This window comes from Aulostomus chinensis, chromosome 20 (genome assembly GCF_037954235.1).
Source record: "Aulostomus chinensis isolate RoL2024-O1b breed Wild chromosome 20, RoL_Achi_v1.0, whole genome shotgun sequence".
NCBI classification, from domain to species: Eukaryota; Metazoa; Chordata; class Actinopteri; order Syngnathiformes; family Aulostomidae; genus Aulostomus; species Aulostomus chinensis.
The window spans coordinates 9,901,092-9,926,248 of NC_141339.1; the positions used below are offsets into that span (position 1 = coordinate 9,901,092).

Here is a 25,157-nt window from a genome sequence, read left to right on the forward strand (position 1 = left end):
TTACACAAAACTGTCAATGTTCAACTGACCACTTATTGCTATTGTTAAAGTGCTCAATATCTAATTCCTGCATGGTGCAAATTCCAACAATAACCCTTCCTGATGTCAAGATTAAAGCTCCAAATTTGCATAGGTATATAAAAGTCAAAGAGTATGCCAGGCAGATGTACAGCAGACACAAACTGAACCCCACTGTAAAGGGAAGTAACTCAAACATACACAGCGGACCATCCTACAGTGTATCTGTAAACCTCTCCGTTGCTATCTCAAGGGCCTGACCACTTAAGCATCATGCTGCTGACTGTGTGTGTGTGTGTGTGTGTGTGTGTGTGTGTGTGTGTGTGATTTCGCATATATAAAGTAGAACATGTGACAATCTGTGTGGGGTTCCTGCAACACATGTGCTTGTGTGTGGGAAAGGGGAGTTTTGTGATTTCATTCTTCCATTAATCCAAGTGATGCTGAGTTTGTGCAGCATACCAGAAATACTGTGACTTCCCTGAACTATGTATGTGTGTCCGTGTGTGTATGTATGTGTGTGTGTGTGTGTGTGTGTGTGTGTGTGTGTGTGTGTGTGTCACTCTGTACATTCTCTCTCCGTCTCAATAGCTCTTCGTGTGTCTCTCTTCTGTGTGAACTCATGCCTGTGTGTGTTTGAGTGTGTGACTAACCTTGTATGACCAAGAGGTTTTCACAGAAAATTCAGGATTTGGATTAAAAGCTACTTCATCCTTTCCCGATGCACGCACGCGCGTACACACACACACACACACACACACACAAAACCTCACACTTATTCAGTAACTCTTCACTTCAAGTTGATTATTTTTCACCCTTCAGACAAGAGCAATAAATCACCGCAGAGGGAAAATCCAGAGGAGCGGGAGAGAAGGAGGGACACCAGGAGCGTAAGACAGAAGAAGAGATAGTGAAGAAATAGAAGGAGCAGAAGAGGAGATGAAAAGACAAGAACAGAACAAATGTAACCCTTCTTGCCATTAAATAAACTGCATGTGATTAGTGAAGTTTCCAATATATTTCATCAATTTACAGTAATTGTTTTCTAACTGAACAATGTTTTTTGATTGCTATATTCCAGAGTGTATTTCTCTTTGAGCATGTGAGTGTGTGTGCGTGTGCGCGTGTGTGTGTGTGCGTGTGCGCGTGTGTTGTTCATGTTTTCATTATATAATGCTGAACTTAATATTCAGTAAACTACAGGTGGTGGGATCAGACAAACCTAACCAAACAGAAAAAGCAAGGAATGATTACCATTTAAATAAGGTTTCTCCCCGTGTATGAGTGTGCCTGTCAGTAGGAGATATCACTACAGTAACCGTACAGTCACAAGTATATCCCAGTTTAATGAAGTGTATGTGTATTTGGATTAAATGTACCCTGGTTCATGTAAATTAATCTCTGATAGCGGTCTCTTTGAAATTGTTACATTGCATTTGATTAAAATATTTATCTTGCCAAATCAAGGCAATTTCATTTTTTAGTTTTCTACAAAACCAAGACAGGAAGCAGTGTGTGATCAGTTCACCCTCAGCAACCAGCTGATCTCAAGGACTGTTGGTCAAGAAGACAGTTGTCCTAGATCATGTGTGGGGACTGCTGCTTTGCCCTGTTCTGCTTTGTATTGGGAAACAGCAACAGAACAGTTAAATCAAACTAACAGAACTATTAACAAACATTTTAAACTTGAAGTACTCTACTGTGGTTGCCTGTCTCCATGAAGAGTGCCAATCACAGCGACCTTAACCTTTGACCATCGATATCTTTTGCATTTATCCTCTAGTCCCAGTGGACATGTGTGTTAAATTTGAGGAAAATATTTGACATCATAATGACCATTTTAAAGCTACCTTTATGGTAGCTCTTATGTATGACTGATGTCAGGTTCATTCATTCATGAATATCTTTTATTGGCCACTACAGAAATCCAATTATGTAAGTTAAAGGTGCACTAAGCATTAGTGCCTGATGTCACTTCTGTTGATGTTCGTTGCAATTACCAAACAAACACAGAGCAAGCTTGCCCCCCCCCCCCCCCCCCGTTTCTGTAAATGTCATGAACGCACAACGACATCGAAAGTGGATCTGTATTGCGCTAACGTCGCGAAGATGAGTGAGCAAACTCCAACTGTTTGGTGAGTAAAATTTATATTCTAAGCCTTCATCCAATATTTTTACGGTCTTAAGTTATGAGTTACAGCTGATATATTTAAAATTATTTTGTAAGGTTATGAGTTTACTGCTGATATAATGAAAATTATTTTGTGAGCTTATGCAAAAGAGACACCTTGTAGAATTTCTCCTTCCTGGAATCAAAGCTAATCCCCAACCATGTCAGTGATTGACTGGACTGTGGTATGTCATATTTTTGTGCACATCCTGTGCACTCAGTGCGTCTTTGCCATTTGTGAGCCCTGTTGTTGTCCCCAGAGACTGGACTTTTTCATGGTGTATTCAGGGGGCAGGCAGCTGGCGGATCAAGGGGAGACGCCTACGATTTGAGACAAAAATGAAATCGCGCTAAAACCATGCAACAAGGCTTAGTGCACCTTTAATAGAATTGTTTTCGACCCATGACCTAATGAATTTCTCACTGTGCTAAACATTAATCATGAATGGTTTCGAAACATCAATTAAAATGCAAGAAATTCTTGAGCTGCTGCGTCACAAACTCTATGATTTGCCACCTTCAGTCATGATGTCATTTTTGTAACGTCACATCATTTAGATGGCTGATCAAACAAAAGAAGACATTTGAATCTGTTACCTTGGTTTTCAGACATTTTATGGGCAAAAATAAATAATCAATTAGTAGATGCGGCTCTAATACATTTATCTGTGCCCACCAGTGATGAAAGAGTAGCTTTTTGATTGTTTTACTTTTCCTTCTATGAGTTACCCTCAGCATTACCTCACATGCTGTACACCGTGCCACTTATCATTGTATTCAGGATATGATGAGATGAGCACATAGTCTTATCACTAAGTTTTAGTGAAACAATGAATTATTTTGCATTTCAAACAAAAAGACAGAGTGGTTCATGCTCCTATTATCCTCTGATGGTCTGATAGAACATATTGTGTCTACAATGAGTTAAAAGTCTTCCACATAAAATTGTTCCTGTGTGAGTGAGGAGAAGAAGATTAATTTCCTCTTCCTGTCAAACAGGAAACTGTTCAATACATGAGTCGCCTGAAAAAGTCTATGACTTCCTCTCAGTCAATAAACACACAGGCAACAATACACACACTCCAAGATTCATTCATACACACAAGCACAGATTGGCAGACATCAGTCAAGCCTGGTGGTTATTAGTTTTCATCTCTTTTTCATTTTCATTCTCTGGTTTCATCATTCCCGCGCCTCATTCCCTGCCTCTGTACTCGTCCCTCTTTCCTCTTCAGCCTTATTGTTTTCCATCAGCTCTCCGTCGCTCCCTTATTCTGTTTCTCATTTGAGCTCATTGCTTTTCTTTCTGTCTCTCTCACTCTCACATCATATCTCTCTCTCTCTCTCTCTCTCTTGCTCTGTCTCTTTCCCTCCGGCTAGCAGTGTTTATATTTCAGACGTTTATTTCTACAAATGTCAGACAGAGTTTCTACTCTCCATCTATTGATCCACAGAGAGAGAAAGATCTGGGAGTGTGTGTGTGTGTGGGGCTGGGGGGGTGGAGGTTTGGCAGGGAAGGTAAGGGGACCGGTGGTGTCAAGTCAAAAGAGAGGGGGAGGGGAGATACAAAAAGGGAGGAGAAGCAGAAAAAGAGCAGGAATGAAATGAGGAAACGAAAGAAAGAGCAGGATAAAAAGCGAGAAGGTGTAGACAGGCTCCAGTATTTTAATCACTCTCTCAGATCAGTGAACCAAGAACGTAGCTGGATTCTCTCCCGCCTCTGACTCTACCCCTTGCTACGCCCCTCCTCTTCCTGTCTGATCACAGACCAAATATCACAGAGGTAACTGAAATATAGATACCAAGACGAAATAACAACAGCACATGGGCAGATCGATATGTAATCAGACAGCCAGTGCAAGCTGTGTGCACAAGCACACATAACCAAGATTTAGGAGACTTCATTCTTTTCATGCATTTTCATAATACACTTTTACTGTTGATAAAAGTAAAAGTAGGATTATAACATGAATGGAGATGGTTTTGCCATTTTTTTGTGGGTGTTTTGATTCGTTTGTTTGTATCACAGGAACAATACAGTTTAAAGTTTTTATGAAGGGAGAAGCATCAGATATGTATAGAGTTTCCTTTTCATCAGCTCTGGTTCGATTTTTATTTAAGGCTCAAAGCAGCTACAATAAATAAGTAAAACAGATTAAGGGTTAAAGTGATATTTTGATATTTTACAATTCATATACTCAGAAATAGGTGTCTAGAGGTCACACCGTTTTTTTCAATCCTGTATTAAAGAAAGTGCCAGCCACATATATCAAACTTTAGGGTAATCGCAACCTTATTGACCAACTATAGATAACATCCAAAATGTACCAAACCGTCCATTTTCAAATTTTCAGGTGCATTATCTGGTATAATCTATATCTTTTTTTTTATCCAGCTGTTTGGTCAGTAGCCCGCTTAAGGTTAAAACGAGCGAATATGAGTTTGTTTGGGTGAATATGCCAGGATACACTTCACAGCACTATGTTAGAGCACCAAAAAGAAAGGGTGGCAGTTTATTGTTTTTAGCTCAAATCAAAATGTTTGTGGATTATAGAATAAATGACTGGATGAGAAAACATGGAGTTTACTGCATGATGTGCTGAGAATTTGTAAATGCACATTTTGGACAGTTTGTGTGGTTAGTACTTGGTTGAGAGAGCTAGCTAAAAATATGTGGGTAGCGTTTTCTGCATTCTGGAGTCACAAAAAACAATTTTAAGGTGAATTGAACCTTTAAATATATGGAGAGAAGTGTGTATGTGTGTGTATATATGTAGTGTAACTTCCGCACATGTAAGCGTTAAGTGAGTTTGCATATGAAACATAAAAATAAGTAGGTGATGTAACAGATCTACGGATGGACAACCAGTATGGGGCAACCTACAAGACAGCGGCATTTGAAGTTGCTGGCGAGTGAGTATGCAAAGCCCAAAAATGAACAACAGTGGAATCAAATAAAGTGGTTACTTCACTTGGCACATGCTGAGAAACATGATGTTCTTCATTGTCTCATTAGTCCAGTTGTACATCAAGACCTGTTGTCTTTGTCAGTCTCCGTCAGGTCTTTTATTCAGTTTAGTTCCTGTTTTACTCCCGTCTTAGATAATGCAGTAAACCTCTGTGGCTTCTGATTAGTGCATCTGGGCCCTTCATTCATTACCATGCAATGGAGTGTGTGTGTGTGTGGAGGGGGGTGTGGGGGGGCTAACAAGTGGATCATTGAAGTCAGTGTTTCCATTTTTTTTAACCAAAACTTCCATACACAAATATGGTGATGAATAGGCTGACCTAGGTATAATATCGATGTAATGGGATGCATAACTTCCAGCAGTTGGAAAACACAGAGAGGTGTAAGTGATAACAGTTAGGCTGTTCAGCAACACATTTCAGTGTAAGCCGTGTACTCCTTTTGTTATGCTTGATATTCATCCATCCGTTTTCTTCCACTTATCCTATTAAGGGTCACGGGGGGCTGGAGCCTATCCCAGCAGCCTTGGGGAGAGAGGCAGGGTTCACCCTGGACAGGTCACCTGTCCATAGCAGGGCCAACACATAGAGACAGACAACCATTCACACTCACAGTCACACCTACAGTCAATTTAGAGTATCAATCAGCCTTGTCCCCTCTTGATGTCTTTGGACTGTGGGAGGAAGCTGGAGTACCAGAGAGAACCCACACAGGAACAGGGAGAACATGGAGACTCCACACAGAAAGATCCCGTGCTGGAGCCGGGGCTCAAACTCTGAACCTTCTTGCTGTGAGGTGACAGCGCTGACCACTGCACCACCGTGCCACCATGCCTGATATTACTTTGTGTATACTGTTGTTAATTCTGTATATGTGTGCTGTTCTCTTAAATAAAATTTAACTTGCTAATTATGGTAATGAGTACTTTAGTATGTATGTGTCCATACAAAGCACGTGTCCTACCTGCACATTTGGTCCGGGTAATGAGAGGTGGTCCTGGTTTGCCTGTTCCCCCTTCTCCCGGTCGGGTGAGTAGGACTCTGATCTCATACTCAGTGTCGGGGTCAAGATGCCATAACTTATAGTTGGGAGAATTGACAGCGTGAGTCTCCGTCCAACTGCCTGAAGTCATGCGGTACTCAACCTATAAAAAACAGAAAGTAATAACTTCAGAACTTAGGGCTGTGCAAATACTTTTATTTCAATTGCAACAATGAAAATGATTTTGACCTTCCACAACAAAATTGGTATGATGGAGCAATATTTCTAAAAATGTGCTCCACCCACAAAATACTTCACTGCAAAGAGAAATACATAAATAAATAAAAAACAATAGGGTCGCCCTAATAAAGTGCTCCCTAAACCACTGTCTGGCCAATCAATCACTGCAATTGCACTACCAAAACACTAATTGGCAGCACTGCTACTGCTGGAGAAAACAGAAGCTGAAAAGTTAAATATTTGAAGAGATAATGCGAAACCAAACATTACTTGTACATTTTTTTCCAACCAAATTACTCGGTAATGTGAATGTACATCAACTATTTTTCGCAACCCGACATCATTTAATAATTGTGAGTTCAGTACTGATCAAAATAGTCAAGATGACCATTGTGGCCATAATCCTTAAGCCCTTCTTTAAACAGTAAATAATACAAAAAATATTTTAATGTTTAAATATTAGCAAAGCGTTGTGTATACACCTATTTGTAACAAGAGAGACATTGTGCAGGAACTTTCTTCTACTTTTAAAGTTTTTTTTCTCTCAAACCCAATTCTCACAGACCCTGGGTTGCAGGGTTTCCTTTATAAAACCATTTTAAGAAAAAATATTTAAAAAATCAACACAACTAAATTATACTAATACAAAATTTAAAAAAAAAGTATTGTTGTAATGACTGCAGAGAAAGCATACAGTCTTATGGGTTACTGCTTAAAAACACACAATAACTACCTCTTTCAGTATAATGGGCCCATCTCCAAATATGGAGTTGGCGTTGAGCTGAATCAGCAGGTATGTTGGGCCAACACCTAGCAGCTGGGGTGGGGCTATAGGGTGCGGAGGCTCTGAGAAGAGAAAACAAAGATCATAAAAGAAGGTTTAAACCGAAACATAAAACATATCGAAGAAAGGTAACAAGAGAGAAGGGACTTGGCTCAAGGGAGTTGCTATGATACAAATCTCTAATGCAATAACAGTATTTAAACAAATATTTCATAAACTACAACAATTATATACATCTTAACTGGGACTAACAATGCTGATCTGGCAGGTTTTGATAATGGAGCTGTATGGATGTGATGCAGTGCTCATGTGATGGACTAAAAATGTGTTTTTTTTACAGTACCTGCTGTAGGTTCTCAGTATCTTATATGACTTCTCTTAAAAGTCTTTTGCTCATTTTCTTCCTTTCCCATTACAGCACATTTTATTTTTAGAGCACTTCTCTAAATACTAAAAGATGCCTCACTTAACAATCCTTACCAAAACAACCCAGTTACTTTCATCTATCGGCGAGTTGCAGTGTTGTTTTACAAAGACACATTTTTCTTGCTTTACAGTGCTATTTTATTGAATTATAATGATGTTGATATTAAAGCAAACACATTCTGCCGCACCATCACATCAAACACTTTCCACCCTCAAGAGTAGATTCTGAAAATATTGATAATAGCAGCTAATATTTTGAGCCAGGCATGCATGCATGTGTTATCCGTCTGTTACAGTCAAAGCTTCTCATCATTCACCGAATGAGTATGTATCTAAAAGGAATGGCCCTAGGAATACTTGCAGAGTATTTCCATCTATGTGGTAAGGACTGCAGTTTTAAAGTGTATTTTTCTTTTACTGACTGCATGAGTGATGGATTTTAATACTTATTTTGCCAGTGAGCTTAATTAATGACTATCATGAGCTCAGGATACTTTCACCTCTACTTCTCTGCCACTGAATCTTCTTAAAAATGGCCTTATCACTTTAATCATCGAACATTATTAGACAGCCAGTTCTGCTGCCTATTTTATTAAGTGCTCCAGTGCAAAAGCTTGGAATAATAAGACGCTGAGTACACTCTCTTTTGCTCTGGCCCATTAAAAATGGACATTTAAAAATGGGCTCATTCACAGTCTTTTGTGGTTTATTTTCCATCACTACCTGCTGCAGACTTCAGTGCTATCAGATAGTTTCATTCAGACAGTGTTGACAGTGACACAGAAATGTTATTCAGTCCAGCCCCTCAGATTATTGCTGGGACTTGTAAGTGATTCAGCAGCTTATGCGGACAAGATACAAGAGACACTTTTTTCTGCTTGTTTTGACAGTTAGACAGGTTTTGATTACAGTTAGTATCACAAAATGAAAAGTCCCTGATACAGATGTAGCAACAGTAATCCCCTTTACCATGAAAATACGGTACATGTATGTATGACACCCAAAGTCTTTAATTCCAGACATTAAGTCATGCCCTATTATGCTCTCAGCATATAAATATTGTGTGTATGTACTCGTGTGCACTAGCTAAATGTGATGGATGTGCAATGGTTCACGGCCAGTCAGACAGATCAGAGAAACTTGTCACACATCCATGATTGACAAGCGTGCGCGTGCGCACACACACACGTACACAGACACTGCCCTTAAAACATGCTGCATAAAAGATTAATCTACTTGACACACATACATACACAAATCAACACATGAATTAATCACACACTGTTCACACACACACACACACACACACTACAATCCATCTCACACACACTAAATCAAACAGATTTGATTTGTCTCTCCTCCCCTCTGTATGAGGACAAAAAAGTGTTTTTTTTAGTAGAAGTATGAAAGTATTATTTAAATTATATATGTGTGTGTGTGTGTGTGTGTGTGTGTGTGTTGTTCCATTAATAGTTATATTTTGCATTGCTGTCACCTCGTTATCCCTGCGTGTGCATCTAAATCTGTGTTTATGTTTGCATTTCTCTATGAGAGCGAGTGTGGAATGTGGCTGTCAGAGAGGTGCAGGCTAGGAAGTTTCTTTTTAGCAACAGATGAAACGCTGTAGTTTGACAGCACATGCACATGTGCAAACATAGACACACAAACACACGCATGCAGACAGGGAGGAATACAGATAATGAATGTTGAAGTGACTTCAGAAAAAACGGCGGCGTCAACAACATGTCAGCTCGCAATTCCGTCAAATAAACAAAGTAAACAACTTGATGATTAACAAAAGAAGAGTGGAATAAAGGAAAAACTCCAAAATAAATAAACTCTAGTATTGAAAAGACACTCAGTTGTCTGGCAGCTTGAGTATTAACCTGGATAACATGTTTGTGTGTTGCTTAAAAATCTGATTGAATATCTAAAACATAAATAATAGACATAAAAATAAAACAGGACAGAATGTAAATGGGTCATTATGTGACTCCAGAGAAAATCGAACTGGAGTGGGTTCATGCATTTGATTTTCTTCTTTTTTATGTTTTTTTTTTATTTGTTATATGTACAATTGAATTAAAATATTACAAATCACCACTGGTGTTGTGATGGGATTGGTGTCACCATCTTTTTTGAATTAATCATGCATGGGTCCTATCATTATTCGTTATTTATGGGTCAAATGTAAATAATCATACATACAACAAATACTGCGAAAAATGTTGTGAGAGGCTGATGCCTACGAGGCATGTTCTTCATTGTTGTCCATTGTCAGCAACCATGTCAATAAAGTTTAGTTTTCACAAACGGCCGCTGACCTCACTAGAGAATACACTGCAGGACATTTGACCTCAAGAACAAGAAAGAGAGAGAGAGAGTGAGAGTGTGTGTGTGTGTGTGCGTGTTTGTGTTGCACCAGTATCACCAGCCAACAGTGGCAAAAGGTTCTCCAACACACCTTAAGCTCCACCTGTCACTATTACTTGAAATAAGAGTGTGTTTTAAATGAAAAGGGAGAAAAACATACTTGAAGTGGAATATTACAGGTTTAAGACAGTCGTATGAATTCAAGTGTGTTTATGTACATGAATGCGTATGACAGTAATATTGCAGGAGCTTTCTAGGCCATGGGTTGTGTGTAATGAAAGCTGGCATGGGGATGTTTGTGTGTGTATGTTCATGCATGCGTGTGTGTATGTATTCGTTTATATATGTGTGTGTGTGTGTGTGTGTGTGTGTGTGCGTGTGTGTGTGTGATACAAGTTGGCATGATGATGCACTCTGTCACTGTAGGAACCAGAGGGCAAGACTTTATTAGAGCTGGGCTCTGACCAAATGACTACTGACAAACAAACAAATATGTTCTCAAATACACAGTCTCATTCTTTTCCTTTCTTGCACACTCACACAATAATTACTGCATTAAATATTATAAATCATAACAATGTTGTTGCCTGTGTTTTAGTTAAGTTACCTAACGTGTCTTTATCAACTTTACCGGTTACAACAAAACTGGATGGTTGGGTTGGACAAGGGGGGTTATCAACTCGTATATAACTCGGCATTAGTGGACTGTTAATGCAGTCTTTGCAACTTCATAACCCTGTCATAATTTTGTCACAATTAATCAAGGTAAACTGATTATTACAGCCTTGATTATTGTTCAATTTTAAAACTAACACTTTCAAAGAAAACAGCACATGTTAGGATCTAGTTCTCATTTGTGATATTTTATGGTTAGAAGATTATTTTTACAGTACACTATTGTTTAAAATATCTTATTTATTTACCTATTAATTCATTCTTAAACAAACATCAGCTGGTTTCTGGGGCTCAGATGTAAATATATGTCAGCATTGTTTTTTTGATTATGATAGAATAATACATAAAAGGAAGGGTTAAGGAATGCGAGTTAAGCAAAACAAACAGGCGTCCCAATCTGAGCACTCTGGGACAGTGGGAATGACATTTTTTACTATTTTCTGGCATTTAATGAACAAAAAAATATTCACCATGAAAATAACATGATAAATAAGTAAAATTATTCTTAGTTGCAGCTGTAATTGCTTGCTAGCAATTCAGAGGCAAGACCTTGTGTTAAACCATCTACAAGCGGCATTTGGAAATCCTGTGTCACCCTGCTAAGGCTCCCATGATGCACCTCTGTCACTACCAAATGTGCTTCTATTACTCTGATCTTGACAGCTCCAACACACACAGAGGGAGCAGATACTGGTACATCTTTGTCATCAACATGTTATAAATATCAACAGACCAGACATGTGTGTACCTGCTTTGAGGCAATCTCACGTCACCCCATGGACCAATTTTCAGCCTTTGAAAATGAAACCTGGGTTATGCTGTCCTACTGCCGAACATATTCTATGTATTCAAATCATATACTTTATATCCCAATATGATTTTTCCTTGTTTACCATATTCCTACTGCTCAGTGCTCAAATTTCCCATTCTCTCTTTAATTTCACAATAAATAATTAAAATAATTCTGAGTAGAAACATCCGGAATGCAGCTTAGCTCTGTCGGTGTTGTCAATGTCCAGCAGAAAACTCCAGTGCGCTTTTCAAGAAGGAAAATAAACATTGGCTGTTTCTTTGATTTCGTTCTGCCTCTCATCTCCCATCAGATATTTCTAATAAATAAACATGAAGCTTCTCTCCTGCCACGTTCATTCAAGCTTCCATCTTCATTCTTTCATTGTGATACCTTTCTTGCATCCAGACACTGGATCAATATTCATAATCACCAATATTGCTCAGAGCCTGCAAAGCATCTTTTTCACTGGAGGAGTGACGGGACTTCAGGCTGGCGATATAATACACTGCTCTCAACCTGAATCATTCTTCATATATGTAGATTGGTCCTATTCATGTTGCGATATGTGCCTCCTGCTGTGAGGATCCCTCATTTCTTTCCTCAGCATCATCTCATGTTCAAAAAAAGATGTTCGTGATAAATAAACATTAGCCAGTTATGTATTCTTACTAAATCAGCATGGTCCGGCAGGAAAAAGTATTTCTTCAAATAAGTCAGCTGTTTTTGACCAAAGTAGAGGCAAACCTCTTCGCTCCCAGTGGAAGTTTTAACCCTAAATAGAAAGTGTCTTGCTCGAGACAGTGAGCAACATCGAGATTTGAACCACCAAACCGGACAGTGTAAAAGCTCCATTATTTGAGCCATACCAGCTAATATTCATATTCATGGGCCTTGCTTCTGCTTTGATTTCTCATTTCTTTCACCTCACCCATCTCTTATGCAGAATAATAAACATGAGTCTGCTCAGCTGTTTACATATTCAGACATATTCCTGATTCTGATATGGATATTCTTGGGATAATGAGCTGACTATTTGCATTTAACTTTTCTTCACCATCTCTTCTTCTTTCTTTGCTTCCACTCCTCTTCCCCCTCCTTTCTGTCACTCCTGTAACATTCATTTTTTTCTCTGAAACTCTTTCGCCTTTACCCTCTCTCTCTCTTTTTTTCTGCCCCCCTCTTCTGCCTCTCTCTGGGAGATGAATTGAATATGTAAGCTATTGGATGTGAATGAATAAAGCATCCCGTCTCAAACACACATTGGTGACACCTTATTAACCACATGTCAACTGCACATGACAGCTGGAGGAGTCTCCATACACACACACACACACACACACACACACACACACACACACACACACAAAAACACTCCCAAACACAAACTCTCCTCATTAGTCTATATCGTGTTAGTGACTTCCATTTTATCAGTCTGATACAGTGAGTGTGCATTTGATTGGGGAGACATTTGACAGAAATGCACAACACGTTACCTAGAATACAAGTATACCATAAAAATAAGACGAGAAAATAAATTGGTCAGGGTCATATACAGATTAAAATTACTTTATCAACTGACCACACTCCTAATAGCTTAGCATCTGTATTAAGGTGCATATTTAATTTGTATTTAAATGTTAAAGCGAGTGAGACTCTAGTAAGAATGTTAAATCTGCCCATTTTTTGTGTTACCTGCTACTTTGAAACTGAAAAACAACTGGGCTTAAGTTTCAGAGTGTCAAATGTTTTCAAAATATAGGACATATGTGATGGAAAATATCAAATCAAAAGAGCATATAAATCAATGACCAAAATTTTCAAAAATCCTCACCTCTGACTATAAGACCTGCAAAGTTGGACACGCCAGAGCCACGCTCTGATTGGGTTACGCAGCGATACAGGTCTTGATCTTGATTAGTGACTTCTTTGAGGTGGAAGGAGGCAGCAAATCGTCTGTGGTTGATGTTTTTCGTCTGAGCCACAGGAATATCTTCTCCATTTCTCCTCTTAAGCACAGAGAGAAAAGCAGTCATATCAGGTGCTGCAGGGGCCTCATACAGGGTTAAAGATCAAGGTCACACAACAACAATGGATCTCTCTCTCTCTCTCTCTTTCTCTCTCTCTCTCACACTCACACACACACAAAGATACACACACCCCATCTGCCTCACAGACAGCAGGTTTGAAGGTCATGACTACAATAGAGCCATAATGAAATCAGTGGCTATTAAACTCTTAATCATGTTAGCAGTGAGGATGTATGGCCTGGAGTGGTCTGCGTGTGTGTGTGTGTGTGTGTGTGTACGTGTGTGTATTGCACAACTATCAGCAGCCAACAATGGCAAAAGGTTCTCCAAAACACCTGAAGCTCCACTTGTCACTATTACTTGAAATGAGAGTGTGTTTTAAAAAGGGAGAAAAAATATCCTTTAAGTGGACTATTCTAGTCAGTGTGTGTGTGTGTGTGTGTGTGTGTGTGTGTGTGTGTGTGTGTGTGTGTGTGTGTGTGTGTGTGAAGGATACTATTTGTTAGATCAGTCTCAAGTGCACTGGTATGAAATGACCATTTATTTACCCCCATTTTAAGTGCAAATTTTACACACATTTGTGTTTATATTCAGAACACACAAAACAAGTAAGTAATTGATGACAGACTAATTTTCCTCTTTATTACAACGGCCCTGCTCCAAATGTTCCTATCAAGAGTCCAAAGTAGACAAATGTCAATCGTAGAAGCACTTGTGTCCAGCAAGAGTGTAATACAGATACATGTGCTGTAAATAGTTAAGATAGGTTTGATACACTCTTATGACATTTTGACCTTCTCAACATAGATGAGTAGAATTTAGTTTTGGAAATCCATTTTTATGTAAGATCTTGAAACAATTGAACATTTTATACCAGTAGAGGTAAATGATACTGAGTTTAAAAATGTGCCATAAACGTACTGCAGCTAAATGAAGCTTTAAACGTATGGAAAAACATTCGACAGGAAATGAATGTATGTTCATGTTAGGAGCCCTAAGTCACAGTGTGTGTTCATGCACATTTCTTTGTTTGGGTGTACCTGAAGCCAGAGCTTATTGTTTGATGTGTCTCGTCCAGTAGCGATACACTGAAATGTAGCATTTTGTCCTGCGTTCACCTCCACATCTCCAAGACGCAGGAAGTGGGGGGATTTATCTAAAAGATATGAAATAAAAGAAGCAGGTGAAATTAGACAAATATGTAACCACAACAAAGTGTTACAGTTCAGTAACACATTTACATGCTTAATAAAGTTTTCAGTTCCATTTGTCTTCAACTGCACAGCCAGGGGAAGTTACAGGTCGGGTTATCACAGACAATGTACACATTTCAGGACATTTCGTAACCCTAAGCAAAATATTTATTATTATTGATATTACATTTTACTAGAGTCGGATGAAGCCAAGTCTTCACATTGCCACTGGGAGGGAACATCAATGTCACTTGCAGTATAATATGCAGAACCTCCAATTTTTAACTACCTAAGATATGAAATAAGCCTTTTCGACCCTGAAGATGCAGTTCAGCTATGACATTTTTATTCTGAGGAGGTGATTGCAATCATAGATAGCAGCTACTATGGTGACAGAAAACACAAAACATAAAACACACACACACGTGCACTCTCTTTCTCTCTCTCTCCCTCACACACGTACACGCGCACGCACACACGTGCCTGCGCACACACGCACGTGAGCACACGTACACACACATACACACACACAGACACACACACACACACACACACACACACACACACTCGTACACATGCAAACAGAGCCACACACACAAACCTGTGTGTCCTGAAATGCAGCTGTGAGAATGAATGCTTCCACTGTGGAGACGAAGTACTAATTCCTTTTCAAATCTAGGAGTGCTGCTCCTCTGACTTAAAAAGACACCCTTTCCCTCTCTTTATTTGCAAAACTCATGTCCAAAAATGTATTTTACACATATCGAAAATCTCAGAAAGAGACCAGAACAACAATCTCACAGCTGTACAACAAGAATTGTGCGAGACAGTTTATTCTTATGTCATAACCAATACAGTCTATTAGAAGCCAGATTGTCCTCAAAGATTTCATTGCAGCAACTGGACTGACATTATATTTCCTTCCTTCCAAAGATGGAGACCCTCCTCGTGCCTGTCTAAGGCTTTAGATGAACTCTGAACTGAATCTTAGGGAGAGGCCTGTCGCAGTGAGGAAACACTGAGACCAAGTAAAGAAACGTAGCAAGAATTTAAAAAGGATCGCAGCCCTCATCTCATCCCTGTCAGCATGAGACAAGACTACCACTGTTCATCTATGTGTGTGTGTGTGTGTGTGTGTGTGTGTGTGTGTGGGTTAAAGACAGAGAGAAAATGCTGAGTGGTCAGAATCTCCTCTCTCCATGATTGCCCTAATACTGCCTTATTTCCCGCTTCACTCTCCTCTATCCCCCTCTTTCTCTCTGTTCTCCCCCTCTCTATCTCTCTCCCTTCTCGGTTCTCTAATTTTTCCCTCTACGACTTGTCTTTCTTCTCCCAGTGCATCCCTCCTCTCCTGTGTCACCTTCCCACTTATCTATCCATTCAACTGCAACAGAAACCATCCCAGGTACAGTCTAATTAGTGGCCAAAGCTATCAGCGTCTACTCAGCGAACTACGACTAATTGCTGGCATGCTAATGACTCACCGCATGGGTAGCTGAGCACCTGAATGTCATCTATGGCAATGAAGCCGGCTTTGCTGTCCGAGACTTCTGCTTCAAATATGACCTGAGAGAAAAAAAGACAGATTAAGCCTTTATTGCCTTCATTATATAACATAACATCAAATAAAATTCAGCGACTATTTTCTTGGAATATTTGTTCAAATTGTGTGATTGTGGAGAGTAGTTAGTTGCATGATTACAATGAAAAATATCCCTTTTGAAGTACATTTTGCACGGATAAAACCTGCCAATAATTTACAGTCACCTGATCAACTTGATAAGATATCTTAATGTTTCATAGCCCTAAAAATAAGCAGTTATAATAAGAGAAAATTCCCACATACAGTCATTTTAACATCCTTAGTCTGTAAATAGAAGAGCTTGTGTATCCTCAAAATGTCAAAACACAAAATACCAAGACAGCAAAAACATGGATTCTTTTAATTGAAGAAAACTGAAATTGCAAATCCTTCAAATTGTCTGCTTGCAAATCATAAACTCTTTCTGGCGCTTTTACTGGCTCCCAATCTGTGCATCACTACTGAACTTCAGATAGATTCCGGCTGAAATGGGATCTAAAAAGAAAGAAAATTGCCATTTAAATTTGCTGTCAGAGTGATGGATCCAATTTAAGTTGTCACAAGATAAATAAAAAAAGTCGGTGACAGCCAGCAGTGATGTGCATAAACCTGGATAAATACAAAGCTGTCATCCTGACAGCTGCTTGAGTTGCACATTCTGGCCAACAACTCAGAGAGGATAAATGATACTTCCTGTTGGATCATAGTAATCTCCTTTGGTACATACAAAATGGCTGGCAGTAAAATGATAATAAGTAATGCAAACCACTGCAGTAAAGAAGAAAACCCATCTCTCAATTTGTTTTACATTGCACTTCCCTTGTCTGTGGTTCCATACTTCACTTCTTTTTCCGGGCCTACATTGGAGGGGCCACACTGTAATAACAGTGTTCGCTGCCCTGGCATTTTGACACATCGAGGAAAAAAAATCTTTATATCACTAAAACAACAGACACGAAGCTTGTAAAATCAACAACAGTGAAAAAAATGTTTTGGGGGGAAATGTATGGGAACAATTGACAAGAAGGTTGGAAGTTTTGTAAATACAAGAAATAAAAAAAAAAAGAATCAAGCTCATAGTACTCTAAGATTAATCTGCACTTCCAGTACATGTAGCAGAGTGAAGGTGATAGGATAATCCATATGGAATATTTTAAAGCAGGAGATTCCCTTTACCTTTACGTCCATCGCTGCTGATAAACAAGCAGCACTTCAATATATATGTTAGATGGAATGATTTCTAACTTTTAAGGAGGAAGAATAAACTAAGGCCTGCCAAAAGAGGAATACACACTAGGAAAGCTCAGAAGTAGGTTTGACTTTACTTGACCGGTTTGTCTTTGTGGTGAGAAATGAGAAAGCTACGTTTTTTTACCCACAAATAAGTCTCTCTGTCATTAAGTTATGTTGAACCTATTAATGCGGGTAAACGATACTAATGTATCAAACAGAAACTTGTGTCTCATGCCATGTTGCTGGTTTTTGTGTAACTAACTTCTGGCTGTATATTTTATGTTACTTAACCATCAGCATGGGTTATCAACAAAGTAATAAACTCTTCAATAATGTATCTCATAATTCTGATCATTTACAATGACTCAAAAGGAATGAAAACTTTTGGTCACATAAACGTTTTTTTAAACAGCGTGTTCTGAGAGGTTCCCTTTTGACAATGAGCGCCGAGGACAAAAGGAGCACTTGGGATACCAACTGTCAGTGTTCATAGCTCAGAGCAACCTTGCTGAAAGACAATTGTAGAAATACTTAACTACTGAGTTTGATTTTCAGTTTGGTTTATAAAGCCAGTGATAATGTTGTTAGTTGCTTCTCCGTGTTCTGACAGTCGTGATAGAGCAGATATGCAGGGGGTGACCATGTTTGTAGTCAGCTTTTAACTGTTAAGAGGGATTTTTCCATCCATCCATCCATTTTCTTCCGCCTATTCCTGTTAAGAGTCGGGGGGGGGGGGCTGGAGCCTATCCCAGCGGCTACGGGCGAGAGGCAGGGTTCCCTGGACAGGTCGCCAGTCCATCGCAGGGCCAACACATATAAACAGACAACCATTCACACCCACAGTCACACCTACAGTCAATTTAGAGTATCAATCAGCCTCGTCCCCTCTTGATGTCTTTGGACTGTGGGAGGAAGCTGGAGTACCAGAGAGAACCCACACAGGAACAAAAGAACATGGAGACTCCACACAGAAAGATCCTGTGCTGGAGCCGGGACTCGAACCTTCTTGCTGTGAGGTGACAGTGCTAACCACTGCACCACCGTGCCGCCAGGACTTTTCCAACACGGCAAAACCAATTCCAACTTCCAGAGGCTTCAACACATCATTGGGCTGTAAATAAATACAGTTTTCCTCAACATCATCAATCTCCTTTTCACACCTCCCTCCTTGTTCAGCATTAGCTCCCTCTTCCCCAAACTTCTGCCTTGCTTGCCATCTCTGTTTTCTAACTGTGTTTGCTCAGAGAGGAGCACTATAATGAACAGGGGAGATGAGGGAGGTGAGTAGCTGGCTATCAAAAAGAGAGACAGTAGAGGAAAGAGGGGATGAGCAGTTGTTGTCATTCATCACCTGCAAAAGGAAGCGTGAACTGTTTACCCATAGCTTGTCACACTCTCCCTCCCTCCCTCACGCTCTGCCTCCCCACCTCCCTCCCCTACCAATCTATCCTGTCTCTATCCTATCATCCTTCACTCATAGCTCCCTGCACTGCACAGCAGGAAGACATCAGTTGACTTTTAATACCTTCATGTCTGTCTGTCTGACAACCTGTCTGCCTGCCTCCCCACGATGCTGATCACTGCTTGTCCAGTTGTGTAAAAAGCTTATACACCTGTTAAGTAACTACAGCTGATTTTAAGTCAAGTTATCGTCACCAATAATACGCAAACTGTAAGTCAGTTGCTTTTTAATGCTGTTTATTATGTCACACCATTTGAATAACACTGAAGTAGGGCTGCCATTGCATCAGCTTTTCACAAAACGCTTATCTTGACCAAGATCATTACATTATTAAAATATATATAAAATATTTCAACAAACTAAGAAGACATTGCAATTTCATCTCTTTTTGGCAAATGAATAAATATAAGCACAGGAAGTTAAAGACAACAACACAATATCAGTATTCAAATTATTCAATATTACTGTTATCATCAATATCCCACTGTTACGTGAGTGTAAAAACATTTGATACATTTTAAAAAGTTCAGAGCAAGTCTCGATAAACTCTCCTATCAGAACAGTTTTCCAGGTTTGTAGATGAGACAAATTACTTTACTTTAGATGCTTTAGTATCTAGTTAGTTTGAGGGTTAATTTACACAAAAAAATACAGCATTGCAGCCCTAGCTTGGATATGCAGCATCTGTTTTTTTTTTCATGATTAAAGGACCTTACAGAACAAAACATCATACTTGAATGTGACTTGTTTTGCTTTTTTGCTTTCAAGTAAAATGATCAGGCAATTAAGCTGCAAGTAAATGCAGTGAAATGTGGCTTAACAGTTATTCTGCCACTTGTGTTCTGTGATTAATGGATGTGCTGGTGGTCAACTGTGAGGAAATAATGTGTCAGTCCAAGCACAACATCCAATTCAAATTGTGAAAAAAAAGAATGTCATTTGGATTCAAGCTTGCGCTGTAATGGCTCTAAAAACACTGTAATTCAATAATCATCATGTTGGGCTTTACTTGAGAGGGTTATATTGTATCTCAAAGTGATAGGGTAAATTGTTATGGTAAATTGCCAAAACAGCAGCAGAATATTTGACAGTGAAAAAAGCTAAAAACAACCTTGCAAATGCCATAAACACTCAAATTCATTGGAAACAAAAAACACACAATAGAATATATTTTAGCAGTAGAGAAATTCATTTATGAAGAGAGATACATGCAAAATAAAGATAAAAATTGTCATACTGCCCAAACAGAATTGTGTGGGTGTGTGCTGATTCTCCCCATGAACCAGCCTCATTACAACTCAAGCTAAAGTGCAAACAGAGAAACATGTTCAAACATGAAAAAATAGCGTCATAACCTCAAATCCAATAACCTGTTTCATAGCCTGAAAAACCGTCATAAGCCTCAGCAAATATGGCTGATTATGTTCAATTATAACATGTTGACACATGAATTTCATGCTGGCCACCTCCTCTGATAGTCACTGAGGGTGACTGGGCTCCAGATGGGCTCTTCGGAGGGTGCTTTCACACTTTGCCTTATAGTAGTGTTAGAGCGCCCCAGGCTGTGTGTATTAACATGATCAGTGTGTGTGTGTTTGCCTGCCAGGACATTCAGAGACAAGCTAACCCGCAACATGAACACATCTGTCAACACCCTGACAACTATTTAAACATACGCGGATCATCATGGTGGACAGTGACTTTTAAAAAGTAAAAGGAGTATATAAAGCAGCCTACTCAGCTTGTCCTGCAGTAATTTATATCTACTGATAAGAACCCTACATTCTTCAAGTTTGCAGACTCATTTTAAAAAAAAGGAAACCTCAAAGTCAATGTCCAGCATGACAACACCCCCCCCCCATGCATGCAAACACATGATCATATACACACACTTGCCTTTCTCAGTGCCTATATAGCCTAATCCTCACCTCCTGAGCCTCAGTCAACACCAATAAATCAGTTGTCTGCCTTGCAGCATGTGTATTTGTGGGTGTGGCTGGCCTCTGTGTATTCATATCACACAATCGGAATAAAATAAATGTGTGCATGTTTGAACGGAGAGACATGGCGAAGGATGTGGTCGTTGCTTCATTAGAAGAAATTATTATTATTCAGAAGCATACTTAAGTAAAGCAGCAAAATGAGAATGTTTGTAACTCGAATCCCAGTCGAGAAAAAATACAGATCGTTACCAGTCATGTCAGAGCGATCAGCATGATCTAATGTGTTTTCTCAGAGTTTCTCATGTGTAAACACAGCTGTTGGTGTTTAGGGAGTTACCTGATATTCATTGGGCCAAAAGGTGGATACAGCAAGTTCAGCTTTCAGCCAGTCTTTGCCTGAAACACAATATTAGAGTCAACAAACGCCGTTCAATCTCAACCGTGTCAGAACAGTTATCAGATGAGTCTTTACCAGTGTAGGTTGTTACGTTCCAAATAGGGTTGGCCAAGGGACCCTTGTTAACCTACAGAAGAAACAAAACGAACTATGAAAATTGTTGCAGAAAATTCAGCATAAATCCAAATTTAAGTTTGTGTTCCTTTCAGCACAAAAGTCAGAATCAGCTCTTCTGGTTAAGAAATGACATCACCATTAAAACTGCAGCCCTCTGCTAGCATTTACTAGGGAGTATGTTTTCCAACAAATTTCCATCCAAACCCAAGTGGAAAAAAGAAAGGATGAGCAGTCTTGGAGTTATGGAAAACACAAGTGAAAGGGATACATGAAATGCTGCACATGCTCCTAGATGTTTACGCCTGTTAATGGTCAGCTGTTTACATACATTTTTCTTAGGCGGTAGGTGGCGGTCATGCAACGAACATGCCATTAAACCACATAGAAGAAGAAGGAGAAGAAGAAGAAGAAGATCGCCGAAGTACACTTCTTAATGGTCAGCACCGCCAAAACTAGCCAGCTCCATGATTTGATTCTTATTTTAAGTGTTATTGTGAAGTCCTATTTAGATCAACAGTTGGTAGCAAACAGTCTTAACAAAGCAACTATCTCCGGAAGGTATGGAGTCACAAGAAAATTGATTTAAGCAGCTGACCATTAACAGGCGTATTCCGCCGACGAACTTCGATAGGCAATCGTCTTGTCGAGCCTTACCCCCGTGACGTATTTCTGGTATGAAAAAAATATTGAGAGCGAAAAAACATCCCGAAGCGAGCAAGCGTGTAAGTTAGAAGAGAGGGCGAGCAGCGCCACCGTCTCACAACTGCTCTCTGTCACAATTTACACGCTGGAGACAAAACTTTAATTGCCACAAGATTATTTTTGACCTCTCAATGTTATGTTTTTTATGCCGTCAATTCCTGATCCAGTGCTCGTTTACTTTGTATTTGCGCTCTCATAATTTTGACAGCTATCTGACGCCATAGACTACCAGGTACTCAAAGTCATGTCAATGTAATCAGAATCGGTGTCTTTGTTTATTTCATAGTGTGAACTCTCCGTACCTTCACCAGGACATTGAGGGTTCCAGGGCTGGAGCGATCAGGGCCGCTGAGCAGATAGTTGAAGTCAATACAGTGAGTATCATTCTCCTTCATCACGGGCAGCTGGAACCTGGCCTTCTCCCCAGTATCATACTGAGACACATCCACATACATGAAGGAACCTGGACATAGATGTAAAGACAAGAAAAGTTGGAGTAAAAATGTAGAAAAGTGAGTGATTCCATGTTAGACCTGAGGTGAGAGTCGTTTAGCTCTCTGTTGATCGCAGCAATCTGGACTTCTGTTTGTACCCTCTGCTTGAAGAGACTGGGGATGCATTCCTCCACAGATGATAGATGCAGAGTATTTTGACGAGGCTTGCCAAAGTTCAGGAGCTGTGGACCCATACCTGTGTTAAGCCTGGTTTATGCTTCTGCGTCGCGGCGACGCCGTGCCTACGCTGTCGCCGCAGACCCCTACACGGACCCTACGCAGTAGCTTGATGTGCACCTCCAAAAAATCCTGACTACGCGTCGCGTTGAGACGTGAACATAAAGGACTGTGATTGGTCCGCTCAGAACACCATTTCCGGTTCAATACCTCCATTCTTAAAGTTTCTGTGGTGAGAGCCTCTTTATTATGTCTAAGGTGAGAGCCGAAGAAAGGGTTTTCGAGGAGGTCCGCGAATACAAAGACACAGACACAACCCCCTAGCGGCTTGGCAGTGAATTGCAGAGCAACGGGTTCCCTCGACACAGAACTTCGAATGCTCAATGACGGCGTAGGGTCTATGCTGTCGCCACGACGCAGAAGCATAAACCAAGCTTTACATGTAACTACACGAACAAACCAACTCACTTTGCTCATGTCCAGATTACCATATTCTACTCAAACAGCTCTGTGAGTCAATGAACACGAGTGCAGAGAGGGTCATTTTCCAGAGTGAAACTATTCTTAAGCTCCTATATATGTACGCATATACATATACACACACAATTTATATATATATATAAAAATATATATGTGTGTGTGTGTATGTATGTACATATATATATACATATACAGTATATATATATATATATATATATATATATATATATATATATATATATATATATATATATATATATATAGCCTTGAATTTTATTTGGGTTCATCAAGAGTGTAATCTATCTTTCGACCATTTTTTATTGCTAAATGACAGTGGTATTTTCAATTTACTTATTCGTTGAAAAATCGTATGATTGGGGATATCTAATTTTGATTAAATAATTGTAAAAAATAAACAACTTTTTTTGTGAATTAACACAATTATTCACGCTCTTGCCCCTTGATCCAATGTGTGGCTTTAGCTTGTCAGACAAAGAGCTGCTATCAACCAGGAGAGGGTCGCAAGATGCCTTCGCTGAATTTAATTTGCTGGAAATTAAAGAAGAATTGAACCTCTAATGTTCATCTATTCAGTTATTCACATATTCACAAAATCTATTTGACTTCAAATATTTCTAAAATGTATATACTTGATTAAATACGAAGAATCTAAATATAGAATTATTTTATTACACCTTTAGCCAATTATAATTATAATCTATACAACAATTAATCAATATACAACGAATAAAATTAGCCAACAGTTACATTACCTGCCTTTTGTCCAGTGTTTGCTTTATATTCCTACTTCCTCAGCTCATTTCATTGATAAAAAAATGTTTTCTCTCTAATGTCTACTTCATATCTGGTTATATACATGGCATCGACATAGGCTGAATGTGAAATGGAGCTAAAAATAATACATAATCTGGGTTTGCTGACTTGTTGGTCCCTCTGCCCATCCAGATGTTTTAGTAATCAGCTCAGACCTCAACCAGATGCTTTTGCGGTGAAATATGATGAAATGTGATCATGTCATCTCCCTTTTCATCTCACAATCTACATATCTACATTAACATGTGACATCAGGCAATAAACTGGCCCATCATAGTGTTCAACTCTTTGTATAGAACACAACCTGTACAGAAATTTTAGTTTCCTTACATCAGCTGAAATATGAATTCACTCATTATTTGGTAATGTAATTTTTAATTGTACTCATGACCTAATAAAAAAAACCACTGAAATGCAATATAACAACACAATATCTGTGTTCCAATTATATGAACACAATGCTCCATCCCAAGCCGCTAATTCTATTTGCCAATTATACTACAGTACACAATAAGTGCTATACAATAGGCTGGAGGACAATAGTGACGGAGTCATTGTTTAGCTAATCTACTGTGAAAACACTTTCCTCCGCAGAATAGATCAGAACATAACAGGTTTACACTGACACACACACAAACACACACACACACACACACACACACAGACAAGGGTGTGCAAGGAAACAGACAAACTAATGCCAATTATTGGATTGGCCCTTCTCCTCCTCTTCTCATCTCTCCCTTGCTCTCCTCTTTCTTCCATTACCGCCCAATCACTGCCCTGCAATACACAAAAACACATACTTCTACCCTTGCCTTGGATGTGAGTGTCCCAAACAAGACCTGACCTGGATTACATCCACCAGTCCAGTGCTGCACTCCCTCTCTCCATCGCTTTCTCTCTCTCTCTCTCTCTCTCTCCCAAAATGAACCGGTAGTTAATATCATATATCATCCATATTTTTGGAATTGATACTGAGAGACATGAGTAAAGTGGTTATAAGATGCCAAGATCACAAGGCAACTAAAAATACATCCATCAGTCACAGACCCAAATATGTCACAACACCCCCCAAAAAAAATCATCTT

At 39.3% G+C, this 25,157-nt stretch overlaps 1 protein-coding gene across 19 annotated transcripts in view; it reads right to left on the reverse strand.

The window, feature by feature from the left end:
• Positions 1–25,157, reverse strand: part of ptprk (protein tyrosine phosphatase receptor type K) — a 120,670-nt gene that overhangs the window by 42,533 nt on the left and 52,980 nt on the right. For all 19 annotated transcript variants that reach the window (XM_086190436.1, XM_086190448.1, XM_086190447.1 and 16 more), the window contains 8 exons: positions 22,387–22,547; positions 21,341–21,392; positions 21,206–21,264; positions 16,133–16,214; positions 14,496–14,611; positions 13,260–13,434; positions 7,111–7,223; positions 6,120–6,300 (listed from right to left, as the gene is read on the reverse strand). In XM_086190436.1, the coding sequence (XP_086046562.1) occupies positions 6,120–6,300; positions 7,111–7,223; positions 13,260–13,434; positions 14,496–14,611; positions 16,133–16,214; positions 21,206–21,264; positions 21,341–21,392; positions 22,387–22,547 (939 nt within the window). The remainder of the gene's footprint in view (positions 1–6,119; positions 6,301–7,110; positions 7,224–13,259; positions 13,435–14,495; positions 14,612–16,132; positions 16,215–21,205; positions 21,265–21,340; positions 21,393–22,386; positions 22,548–25,157) is intronic.